The sequence below is a fragment of the Aotus nancymaae genome, unplaced genomic scaffold (assembly GCF_030222135.1).
Source record: "Aotus nancymaae isolate 86718 unplaced genomic scaffold, 86718_ANA_hifiasm-v0.15.2.pri h1tg000058l, whole genome shotgun sequence".
In the NCBI taxonomy this organism is placed as follows: domain Eukaryota; kingdom Metazoa; phylum Chordata; class Mammalia; order Primates; family Aotidae; genus Aotus; species Aotus nancymaae.
The window spans coordinates 27,108,850-27,122,393 of record NW_026988472.1 but is presented as its reverse complement, the minus strand read 5'-3'; the positions used below and the strand labels follow the sequence as shown (position 1 = coordinate 27,122,393).

At 35.2% G+C, this 13,544-nt stretch overlaps 1 protein-coding gene across 12 annotated transcripts in view; it reads right to left on the bottom strand.

Annotated features, from left to right (window-relative positions):
- The window catches only part of DMD (dystrophin), a 2,277,745-nt gene that overhangs the window by 814,562 nt on the left and 1,449,639 nt on the right, over positions 1 to 13,544 (bottom strand). For all 12 annotated transcript variants that reach the window (XM_064364425.1, XM_064364424.1, XM_064364427.1 and 9 more), the window contains one exon: positions 12,771 to 12,920. In XM_064364425.1, coding sequence (XP_064220495.1) covers positions 12,771 to 12,920 — 150 coding nt within the window. The remainder of the gene's footprint in view (positions 1 to 12,770; positions 12,921 to 13,544) is intronic.

Below are 13,544 nucleotides of genomic sequence, written 5' to 3'. Positions count from 1 at the left end.
TCTATTTCCCTAATCCTTGAATATGGGCCTGCCTTAGGATTTGCTTTGGTTAATAGAATGTGTTAGAAATGAGTGAGCCAGTTCTAAGCTTAAGCTTAAAGAAGCCTTGTTCCCTTCAGCTTTCTCTATTAGAATCCTGTTTCTTACATGAGAACAAGCCCAGGAGAGCTCGTTGAAGGAAGAGAGACTATATGGAGCAGAGGTGAATCATCCCAGCTGAGCTTATTATGCTAGATAAGCCAGCCACTAGCCCACCCATTAGCTGAGTGAGCCAGAACAACACAACAGCTCAACTGACCCATAGACTGGGTGCAATTATAAATGGTTGTAATTTTAAGTCAGTAAGTTTTAGGTTGATTTGTTACATAACAGTATTGCAAATTTTACAATATTGTAGTTAATTACATAACTGCTATATAGGGGAAAGCCAGAAATGGGAGTTAGGTTTGGTACAGTCAATAGTTCTTAAGTAATGCCAGAGTCCTAAATCCTAAAATTACTGATTTTGATTTTGAATGAGTATCTAAAGTCAGGCTCAATTATTTGAAACATATCTGAAGAGATATTCATGGCAAATGAATGTGGGTAACCACTGAAAAAGGTATTTTAGAAGATCATTATTAGAAGACCTAATCATAGCTAGTATTTTTTGGCCACTTTGTACCAGCCGTTGCCCAAAGCAATGAAGAAGGGAAAGAAATACTCTGAAATCTTCCCTTCTCCTGCTCTCCAATCTCCTGCCAATGCCTCCCACTGGTTAAATGTATCTAGAAGATAGTTGAGAAGAAAGCCTGAGGAATAAGGTACGTGGAGGTGAGCTTCTTGCAATTTACAATATATAGTGGAGAAAGAGGTTTGAGAAAGAGAGGTGGAGAAAAAGAATTGAGTGGTTCTGTGGGAAAGTCATACTTGGGTTAGGAACCCCACAAAGATCTATGTTTTGAAGGCATACACAATTTGAATGTGTTCATATTTTTGTCAAAGTTGATATGTATCTTCTGTGGTTAGATGAACGTGTTTCACAAATATCAAGAGACAAAATCTTTTGGCAAAGGGCTTTCCAGTATCTCAGAATACACTGTATGCATTCCAATGAATGGGGTTGGTGGTCAACTCCTACACAGAATCTTGACAGCTACTCTCTATTTCCCTACTATTTAATATGTAGACCAAAAGGGCCAAGGCATCAGCATCTTGAAATTAGGGGGGAATGCAGAACCTCAAGTCTTATGCAAGACTCACTGAATCAGTAGATTGATTTTAACAAGATCCCAAGATGATTCTTGTTTCAGTAAATCATCAACTAATGTTGATAGATTCTTGGAAACTGGGACTTTGGCGAAATGACATATAACGAAACCAATCTTACCACAGGCTAATTGATAAACAAGAATTAAGTTCCTACTGCATACTTGTGGTCACAGAACATGACCAAACATCTAAATAAAGACTCCAAGCTCTTCTAATAAACTTTGAAATAAATGTGAGATATACAACCACTTTAGAAAGATAAATAAAAACCATTATTTACCCAGTTTTTGGTGAATCAGTGAGTGACAGTGGTTGTAGTAGTGGTGGTTCATTCAAGGAACAAATGTTTGCGAAGCAAAATTGCCAGAATTGCCTTCTCTCACCACAAAGTGCAAAAACAAACAAGAACCAATATGACAGCTCACTGAGCACTTTTTTAGAGCATCAATTATTGTCATGCATCTTTATGATTATTGGATAGTATATGAATTTTTATTTCACAATAATTTATATTAATTCAGTCACTCATTTTCCAAGCCACATATTCCAGCTCAGGAACTTGGGAGGACAGAGCCCATCCTGGCAGCTCAGAGCACCAGACAGGAACCAACCTTGGCAGAGATGCCAATTCTATCGCTGTACACAGTCACAAACACTTAAATACTCACATAGGGACAATGTAGACACACCAATTCACCTAACGTACACAGTTTGGGATGTGGGAGAAAACCAGAGTACCAGAAGGGAACCCACAGAGACATGAGAAAACCATGCAAACCCCACACAGACAGTGGCCCCCTGGCTGAGAAGCATTTTTTTTCCTTGCCAATATAACAGTAATGTTAAAGGAAATGACATTATTCAAGGACCTCCTGTACATTAAAGTTTGAGAAGTTCTGCTCTATGTGAGGGCACATAGATCTTTTCCCCTTACCACTGGTATTAGAATTTTATGGTACCTACTTTGTATCGGTAACCACAATTTAACTCCTCATAATAAAGTATGATAGTATATACTGTGTCTTTAGTTCCTCACTACACCCTGGGAGATGAGCAAACAAGCTTCATAATGCATCACTGTTGGAGAAATGAGGAACTAGAGGTGCTAAGAGATTTAAATAAGTGGCCCATAGTTATGAGTTACTGAGTGGTGAACTGGGTCTAGATTGAATTATTAACTGCAAGTTTATTGATCTTTCCAGAACTGAGATGAGGCATGGAGAATGAGAAGGTGGAATGCTGACACTCATTACACAAACCATTAGAATATTTGAGGCCACTTTGGGAATTAACCGCATGTGAACTGAGACATTTGAAAGGAGTATCATTAAGAAAACTCATCCTTCACCCAAAGTAGAAATGATAATTTAATCATACTGTATTCTAGTTTCAGCATAAACACTTGAACATGTTAATGTCAACATCTTTCTTTTTTTTTTTTTTTGAAACAATGTTTCACTCTGTTGCCCAGGCTGGAGTGCAGTGGCCTGATCTCCATTCACCTCCACTCACTGCAACCTCTGCCTCCCAGATTCAAGCAATGATCCTGCCTTGGCCTCCCGAGTAGCCGAGATTATGAGTGCCTGCCTTCATGCCCAGTTAATTTTTGTATTTTTAGTAGAGACGGGGTTTCACCATGTTGGCCGGGCTGGTCTCGAACTCAGACCTCAAATGATCTGCCCTCCTCGGCCTCCGAAAGTGCTGGGATTACAGGTGTGAGCCACTGCACCTGGCCTCACCATCTTTCTTAATTATTTTAGCACTCAAAATAGTTTTTGTCTGCTCCCAAACTATATAAAATCTTAGCCATAAAGTGTCTTTTCTACTTTTTTTGTTTTGTGTGTTGTCCTTTATTTGTTTCCAATTAATAAGAACCTATATAGCACCTGAATGCTAATTAATTTCTCTTCCTTAAAAGCATCTCAATGATTCTAACAGAAAAATGCACATCACTGATAAAAATGAAACAATAAAGCAACCTCTAGGAGATAATTGCAATGGTCTAAAAGTTGTCACAACAGTCATAGTAACAGCAGAAAGCAATGTTCATGATAGTCACTTACGTTGCAATTGAGTTCAGAATGTTCATTCTTTTATAAAAGTTTCAGTAAGTCCAAGAACTACTGTCTTATTCAAAACTGTTGTCACCCACATCACAGTCAGATGCGTCACTTTCATAAAAAAAAGTTTTTTAGACTGTATTTGAGTTATAAGCATCAGTTACAAGTTACCTACAGATTGCAAGTATCAGAACAAATAGAATTTTCCCGAAATACCCTTGTGATGACTTTGGTTTCTGGCCCATTTTCTGGTCTATGTCTTCCCCTCCACACTCAGCCAACCATGCCAAAGATGGACTATACTTATCATAGTGATAACTGAAAATGTTCACAAATTATAAGTGCAACATTCAGCTCAAATGCTTTCATTTCTACAGCAAAACTGATTGATTTTCTCTAGCAACAAACAATGAAATGCTCTCTTCAATGTCTTGTAATTAGTTCTAATATCAGCAAGCCAATTAAAAGGCAGAAAAACAAAACTTCTCCATCAGGCCCTTATCAGCCCTTTTGTTACCCATACAGTGGCCTTGCCCTGAACTATAAGGTGGATAAATGAGGGGAATGCTGATTTTGGCATCCAGCTTACTTTCAGATAATCTAGCTCATCCTTCTAAGCTGACACGAGACAGAAATAACATCAAATGGTGATAAACTCTTTCTTGCAAACCTGGGGTTCCATGGATCACTGGCCCCAGGACTAATCTATCATCCATTTTCTACACAATAAAAGGTAAGAAACCCATTATAGATCTGTTATAAGCCCTGGCAGGTGGTCTACAACAAAAATGGAATACATAACCAACCCAGCATTTGGTATCCCTTTCCCAGAGTTTGAAGCACTAGGGGTCAGCTGACTTCAATATAGTAGTCAGCATTCAGTATTAAATAGTTTTACCTGCATAAATAAACTCACATCTTGATGTATGAGTATAAAGATTTGACAGAAAGATCATTTTTGGTATGATTTTGATTTTTAATAAAAATTGCCCTGTTTCTTTACTTTTGTATTACATATTGGCTTTGCAGGTGATATAATAAATGAAAGTGGGTTAGAATTTACAATATGTGTTCTTAAATATGGCCTTTCATCTTTGTTCCTTATTCGACCTCAGTTTAAGGAGTTGGCATATGAAAGCTTCCATTTAATATCATTTCACGATTATTAAATTATTAAAAAGAAGGAAACACTCTCTAGTCTCGGGGTTGGTGCTAAATAAGTAAAGGCACTGCAGAAACAAAAGGAAAGAAAAACATTTTGCATGAGCAAAATCCCTTTTTATTATATCATTTCTTCTCCTTTCTAGAATTCATTGCTCTAGGCAAACACCTTTGTGCTGATAAAGGACTTACTTAAAAATGTTACACTGAAGGCCCAGAGTTAAGAAATTTTTTTCCTCCTTTCTCCTTTCATCATCATTTATACTCTTATTCATTTTAGATTCATCATGAACAGGGAGGAGAGACTGCCAAGAATATTTGAATCTGTTTTTAGTTGAAAATTAGCTTTTTAATAAAATCTAGGGCACAGCATACTTAAGTGATAAATGTACATGCTTGATATACATCCTCAGTATGTATATAGTAGCAAAGATAAAGTTTCAATATGGAAATGAGTTGTTGCACAAGTATCAGTGCTTCACAATTTATGCTGGATTTTTGTTTACATTTTTAAAAATATTATATCGAAATGAATAAATTGTCTTGTATTTGGTGAGGTTTCCTAATAGAAACTTATCTGGCTTCAACGTTACTTTCTACAAATGGTTTTTCATCACTTTGCCAAAATGGAGGAAGATGATATCAAAAATAAAGGTGGGGGGAAGGGATGGGGAAACAGTGTGAAAGTTTAACTGCTTTCTGCTTGGATTTCTGGGTTAAAGTCGGGCCAATCGATTGATAAACATGATGTTCAGAATTAAAAGGTAATCTGAATTATGTTCATACTTTAAAAGTGAAAATGCTGGTGTTTGAAAACAATGCTGGATTTGTTGGGCTTGTTAGACAACGTGAGGAGAAAAATCTATCATTTTCCAACACATTTTAGCTGAAATGCTAGTTGGTCATAGAAAATGAAAATAATGATATCAGTGGCATGGGAGAGCACTGGCTGAAAACCCTCTGTGCCTTCCACGAGAGCCATTTCATTGTCTTGCCGCCTCTAACTCTCCTCTCCTTCACCTGTTGCATTCATAATAGTAGCACATAGTTCAGCTTTCTCTCCATGAGCCATATTTATGACTGTTTGATTAAGAAGGTGAGACTTTGGAGAATTTGGAGAAGGTGAGAATCAGAGATAATTTTGTACTTGGTCTTTGCATCCTTCTATTTTTGTATTACTCCTACTGTTTTCAAATTCACATTTTTTGAGGAATTACAACATGCCAGATACTGTGTTACATATTTCCCATGTACCACCTCATTGAATTTTCACCACAACCTGGGGAGGTGTCCTCTATTAGTCTCTGAATTTTATGGATGTTATCATTGAGGTGTGGACAGAGTAGGTATTAGGGTACATAGCTGGTAGCAGGTGGAATCCATAATCCATAATCTCATCATTAATGCCTAGAGTAAATTCCCTCCTCACCACTCCTGTTTACTTTTTTCTTGTTTGTTAGGTGTCTGATCCATATTCTTGGCATGGCCTATGTGGTATCATGGTACATATTGGTTTCTATCCAGATTCCTGGCTCATAACACCCATAGCCCTTGTTACAGTCTTTTGTGATATTGTTGGGTGTGTTGGGTTTCAGGGGCAGGCCTCTGACCTCCTGCTCTCCTTTCATGCTAATGTTCCCCCACCTTTCAGATTATAGGTCTTAATACCCTTCTATTAGAGGGTCCCATCATATACCCTGGGGGAAGGAATGCTGATGTCAAGAATCTTCCATAAAAAACAAAGAGGACACAGTCCATTGAGCTTCTGGGTAGCTGAATATGTGGGAATTCCTAGAGGGTGGTGCACTCAGGGAGGGCATGAAAGGTTCATGCCCTTTTCCCTCCTTCCCCCATCTACCATACCTCACCCTAGGCATCTCTTCATCTGTGTCCATTGCAATATCCTTTATCATAAATAGGTGAAAGTAAGCGTTTTCTGGAGTTCTGTGAGCTGCTCCAGCAAATTAATTGAACCCAAAGAGGGGGTCATGGGAACCTCAACCTGAAGCCCATGGGTCAGAAGTTCCAGACACCTGGATTTGAGACTGGTGTGTGAGGGCGGAGGAGGCAGTCCTGGGGACTGAGCCCTCAATCTATGGGATCTGACACTATCTCTTGGTAGATAGTGTGAGGATGGAATTAGATGACACCCAGCTAGTGTCTGCTATTCGATGTGTGGGGAAAAAACCCCACAAATTTGGTCATAGAAGTCTTCCTCTATGTTGACGATTGTGATTTGAGAGTAAAGGAAAAACATGGTTAGAAAGAGTTTTCCATATATAGCATAGCATTTCAATAATCTGGAAAGTTAAATATCACATCTTGTTATATATTTATTGTCATTGAAGTGTTATTAATTTTGTAATAATGAAAATCAGGTTTCTTGGATAGGCTGAAATTCTCAGCTTAACTAAAGTATTAAGAGGGTAGATGATGATGACAAGGACGATGCTGCTGCTGATAAAAACAAAAGCAATAATGATAATAATAGTTATTGAGCACTGGGCCAAGCCTAGCACTAAAAGCCTGATGTTTGTTCTCATAACTAGGGTGACCCTCTCTATATATTTTATCTTCTAAAGTGGAATACTCATGACAATGAAAGAGGGAGCTATTAAAAATTATGATAGGATAACAGGCAAAAACCAGAACTGTCAGAGCAAATTGAGATGTACTCATGACACACAACCTAGTAATAAACCTCATGTCAGTGTGGAATTATAGGAGGCAAAGTCAAGGATGCTTATGTTATAAACTTTAAATTACTACTCCCTTCCCCCAACCATCAGCCTCAAACTATTTAGCAACTATAAATTAGAATTATGAATATTTATAATGCCAGGCACTATAAAATTATGCATGTCCTTTAAATAAGGCAAGGGTGGGAAGTGATTATGATATGCTTAGAACAGAATGTGGCACACAGTAGTCTTTCATTAGATAGCTGTTGAATAAATAATTTAATGAATGTATAACAGCTTTGTTGTAATTACTAACTACATAAAGAAAACATCCAAATAATGGATTTCCCGGAACTTACATAAAGAAAACATCCAAGAAAATGGCTTTCTAGGAACTATCAGACTATATGCCCAATAAACAGGTGAACACCGTTTTCTTATATAATAGCATTTTAGCTCACAGATTTATAAAATTAAACACTATGTGAACTGTGTTACAAATACACTTTAAGGGAGAAAATCATGAGCACACAAAAGCGTCAGTGAAACTATGTGGTCCCTGCTATGAAGGGGACCAGCTAGAGAAATGATTTCCTATAATGACTATTATCATTCCTATTTACAGCATTTTTTTCAGGGTTCCATAAACACCAGTCAATATGGTAAGAACACCAGTGAAGATTCTATTCTTGGTTGAAAAAAAATCACATTAAGGGCAGGACTGAATGGCAACTATTACAACAATCTACCAATCATCATCTTGTGACAGGAAACTGATTGGACAAAGTGTCCATTTTTGAGCAAGGAGTAGGAAAGCCAAGCTCTAGCTTTATTTAATATTCTCCTTTTTGCTATTCAAATTTATACTGATGACTAATAATGACTGTCATTACATAGCAAACATGTCTAGAAAAAGACTAAACATTTATTTACTTTATACAAATGAAAATAAATCTAACGTGTTTACTCCTCAGATACATATTTAGAAGCAACGTGATTAGAGGTTAACACAAAATGAACTAGATTTCTGGCAATTTAGATAACAGCCAACTGTATGTTGTGGAAGATAGTTTGTCCTAAGAGTTGCACTATATTTTTAGTTTCATAATTTTTTGCCATTTATTTTGAAAATAATACCCATACTATTATCAATATTACAAAAATTGTTCCCATATTAAAGCTTTGTGATATATGTTACATTTGTAAACCTACCTTTTTCCTAGGTAAAGTGAATAAGATTTTTAAAGATGCACTTAACTAAAATTCACTTTCCAGAAAAATTTCTTAACTGTTTCCCAAAATGCTTTTTTCTTTATGTGCACCATTTTATACTGTCTGGGCAGTAACAAATTAATAGTAATTCACTATTTACATGTAAACAGTGTATTTTACTTGTCAATGGTATTTTACGTATAGATAGTAAATTACTGTTTACACGTAAAATATGATGAAAATTTTAAATTTATTCAACAAAATAAAAATACATTCATTAAAACTAATAGGAATGCATAACATACACTACATGGAAAATTACTTGACATTTAAAAAAGTAGGATTATAACTAATTATGAAAAAACACATGTTTTTCTCTACTACACAATCATAAATGTTCCACAGTAGTGAAGGTTCTAGAAAGTAATTTCAAAAAATAGCATCTAGTTCTCCAAAGGGCAAAAAGCAAAGCAAAAACTCATATAGGTTTTTAAAAGAAAATAAATCCACATTTTTATATTTAAAGGAGCAATGTAATGAAATGAGATTCCACATTTTTTCTTTTTTTCTAGGATATTATCCACATAAAAATCACTTGAGCATCACCAAAAGGTTCAAAACCCCACTCTTTATTTTGGAATCACTTTTATATTTAAATAGAGAGCTACATGGTCTCAAATAAGTCACATAACCTTTCTAGGACTCAATGTTCTAATCTAGAAGATGTGAAGATGATTTACTTTCATGAGGCTCCTTCTACCTAAATAATCCTGAGCCTGCAAAATGAATGGTCCATCTTTTCACTTTTTAAATTAACGAAGCATACAATATGATTCAAAGGTAAAGAATGATAAAGCATATTTTGGTTTTAAATAAAGGGATAGTTAAAAAATACCCATCTACTACATGTACAAAGACCAATAAAGAATGAGGAAAGGGGACACAAAATTAAAAAGACATGAAAAGAGATGAAACTGGAATAAAAGGGGTCAGGGAAAGAGTAGAAAAGAATGTGTTACATAAACTACTGGGGCAGAAAAAGTGGCAAACATGCATATAGAAAAGTAGATTCATAATAAACATAGTACAATGTCAATTCATAGATGGAAATTAGCATAAAAGAGTGAGAAACTTAGAAGAGAGTGATAATGATGGTGAGAGAGCCTTCTACACACATAAATTTTCAGAGAAAATACAAAGAAATATGAAGAGTGATAAATATTAAAAGCAACTGAGTCAGGAATGTATTTGAAGATCATAGAATGAGATGCTCAGAGAGAAACACAGAGGCTAGCTTTAACAACATCCCCACTTCGTGGCTCGGTATTATTGTTAAAGACTGTAAAAGGTTAAGTTATGTAGTTATATATTAGACAAGAATGAGGATATCACTTCATGAACCTTCATAGCATGAAGGTACCCATAAATATAAGCTAATGACCATATTCAGTTTAAAGCAACCCTTTCCATTTCTGCTTAAAGAGAAGCTACCCAGGCCAAAGCAAGGTAATACACTTGCAATGAACTCATTATATGGTCCACCACTCCGTTAAAGAAATAGCTATATTATCTTCACCCACTGTTTTCTCTCTTCAGCAATGAACTTTAAAGGTACAAAAGTAAGTGGTCAGTTGGCTCAATATGCAGAATGCAGCATATTAGCGTTATCTGTGGAGAAAGGCACCTGCCAACTGATTATGATATTAGGATCTATTTGGAGAAACTGTGTGCTAAGGAATTGACATATTCATGTCCCAGTAACTATGACCCACTAGTTCCAATTATATCACCCACTTTAGCCTCTGGATGAAGAACAAGGCTGGAAAATAAAAGGAGGGGGTCCCCTTTATGTCTACCCTCCTGTAATAAGTAAGAGCTTCAGGTTTAATGAAGATGAAGACTGTCTGCCAGTGTTAAAAGCCATTTTTCTTTACTTTTAAAAAAACTTGTATATTTACCTAAATCTGGCACTGATCATTTGCTTTGTATCTCTAAATCTAAACTGACAGGGATACAGAGGCCTGTGGATGGAGAAAAAATGATTGAATGATTTTAATATGACTAATGAATAAAATTCCAAATCCTGTGGCATTTAATGGCAAAGACATTGCATTAAAATTATGATTTTGGCATAGGAAAAGGTACTATTGATTATGTAGCAATATAAGTCTTTACATGATGGTGTTCATAATCTTAGTATTAATTTTCTAGCATAAAAATTTGACTTTTTGTTCTGTTGCAGAACACATAAAACCTTGACTCACAATCCACAAAACTGCTATTGTATATTTTAGATAGTTCTCTCATATTTCCTACAATTATAATTTTTGTTTTTCCTTTTGTGATAAGATGTTCGGGGATATTGTAGAACATTTTGGGTATCCTTCCTCCTTGTTCTCTTTTTATGAGGGATTATTTCATTTGTATTGTTTTGTAGCTATAAAATTTAATTGCAGGGATACCACCTTCCCTCCATACATAAAAGTCTATATTTTTTAAAATTTATTATACTTTAAGTTCTGGGGTACATGTGCAGAGTGCAGAATGTACAGGTTTGTTACATACATATATCTTTACACAAATGTTTCAAAATCATTAAAGGAAGAAACCAAAAAGGGATTTTTAAAAAAATGACTACTTGCTTGAATTACAGAGACTTAAGCATACATTTTGATTTTAATGTCATAAAATTCGTACTTACTTTAGTTCCTAAATATTTTATGTCATGTAAATGATCTATTATAAGAATGTCAGCATCATCAATTTTAAAAATATGATAAATAACCTGACATAATTCAAAATGTTCACAAATTAGATGACTCGGTATTGTAAAGATTTTAACTGATCTCCAAATTCAAAATTTCAATCAATATCCTGGCAGGATTTATGTAAAAATAGACAACATGGTTCTAATATTTATTCAAAGAACCAAAAGTAGCCAGGGCAATCTTGAACAGGAAGAACAAAGTTGGCTGATTTACACAACCAGATCCAAAATGTGTAAATAAAATGCATATATATATACAATGGAATATTACTCAGTCATAAAAAGGAATGAAGTTCTGACACATGCTACAACATAGATGAAACTTGAAAATATTATGCCAAGTAAAGCAGACACAAAATGATAAACATATAATTGAATTATATAAAAGATCTAGAGTAGGCAAATTCATTTAAATAGAAAGTAGTTGAGAGTCTACTAGAGGATGGGAAGACGGAGAAAGGGTAACTATTGCTTAATGATTACAAAGTGTCTGGTTGGAGTAATAAAAAATTTGGAGATAAACTGCGGTGATGGTTGTAATAAGTGCCACTGAATTGTACACACAAAATGATTGAAATGACAAGATTTTTATGTTAAATATTTTATTACACCTTAAAAAAGTAATATTCCAATACCATTGAATTTTCCACTTTAAATGGGTGAGTTTCATGGTATGTGAATTATAGCTCAGTAGAATTGTTTTAAAAAAAGGTTGTAATTAGGCCAGTGAGGTACTGTTAAAGTACAGATTTAATCAAATGGAAGAGGATAGAGAATCCAGAAGCAGATTTATACATACAGGTTCATTTGATTTATGACAAAGATGCCATGACAATACAGTGGGGAAATGATTATCTTTGAATAAATAGTGCTGCATCAATTGATGTTGCTTTTTATTATAAATTCATATGCACTACTTGCTTTATATAAAATAAATAAGCATTCATTTAATAAATAATATTAATATTAGATTTATATAGTATTCAAGGTAGAAAGATGAAAAATCACAAGTTAATAAATAAGTAGGTAAGTAAATAAACAAACTTGAGGAGAATGTTAGCATACATTAATTATTAAGTCTACACTATAGGTGTGAATATTTAACTTTGATTTATGATATTTGTTCAACCAGAACTAGACCACATCCTTTTAGCTTAAACACTGTCAATATATACCTGGTCACTGAATTAAATACCTCATCATTTCTTCAGTCTACTTCTGCAGAATAATTTATGCAAAACAATTGTGGTGTACATTTTGGCATTTGGTCATTAATGTAAAGCCCTTCACCATCATCATTTTTTCTAGCCACAACCAAACATACAGCCAAGGAAAACGCGGTCTGTTGAGGGGAAATAGGGGAGGGACAGCAGCGGGGGGGGAATTGGGGAGAGATAGCATGGGGAGAAATGCCAGATACAGGTGAAGGGGAGGAAGGCACCAAATCACACTGCCACATCTGTACCTATGCAACAATCTTGCATGTTCTTCACATGTACCCCAAAACCTAAAATGCAATTAAAAAAAAAAAACCACATACAGCCTCCTCCCCTACCAGTGAAGCACCCAGGAAACAAAATAAACACAAACACTTGCAACATTTAACACATGTGACAGAAGAGATGGTTAATTTCTAACCTTTATCCACTGGAGATTTGTCTGCTTGAGCTTATTTTCAAGTTTATCTTGCTCTTCTGGGCTTATGGGAGCACTTACAAGCACAGGTCCTCCAGTTTCATTTAATTGTTTTAGAATTCCCTGGCGCAGGGGCAATTCTTCCACCAGTAACTGAAACAGACAAATGCAACATTTAAAATGAATTACAGCACAATTCCAACTACCTTGTCTTCACTTCTATTGATTAGTCTATCAAAATGAAGCGACTTCACTGAGGGCCTAGTGGTACCTCAAATACCAACAGTTTTCTATCAGAGCACAGAGGTGATTAATTGAAATATTCACTCCCCAGTAGATAAACCTTTGTAGAACAAAAAGAGATCATATTATCCCTCATAATTTTTTAAGAGAAAAATGTAAGGTGGTAAAGCAATCCTCCAAATAAAGTTAGCGTCTGAAAACATATCTCTATCAGAAATAGAACAATGTGAATAAATTCATCAGCCTCTTGGGTATTATAGAATGCCAGAGCATAACATAGCATGCTACTGAGAAAGAAATTGCATTATCATCTTAAGAGGTAACTGACTTTGAGAGTATTTACTCTCAATATGCACAGTGCCGGGTACTGTGCTAACTTTTCACATTTATTATCTTAGTTTATGTTCATGTTATAATAATTATATCAGGTAGATCCTATTATCTTCATTTTATTTTTTTGGTTTGGTTTTATTTACATACATATATGTGTGTGTGTGTGTGTGTGTGTGTGTGTGTGTATATATATATACACGT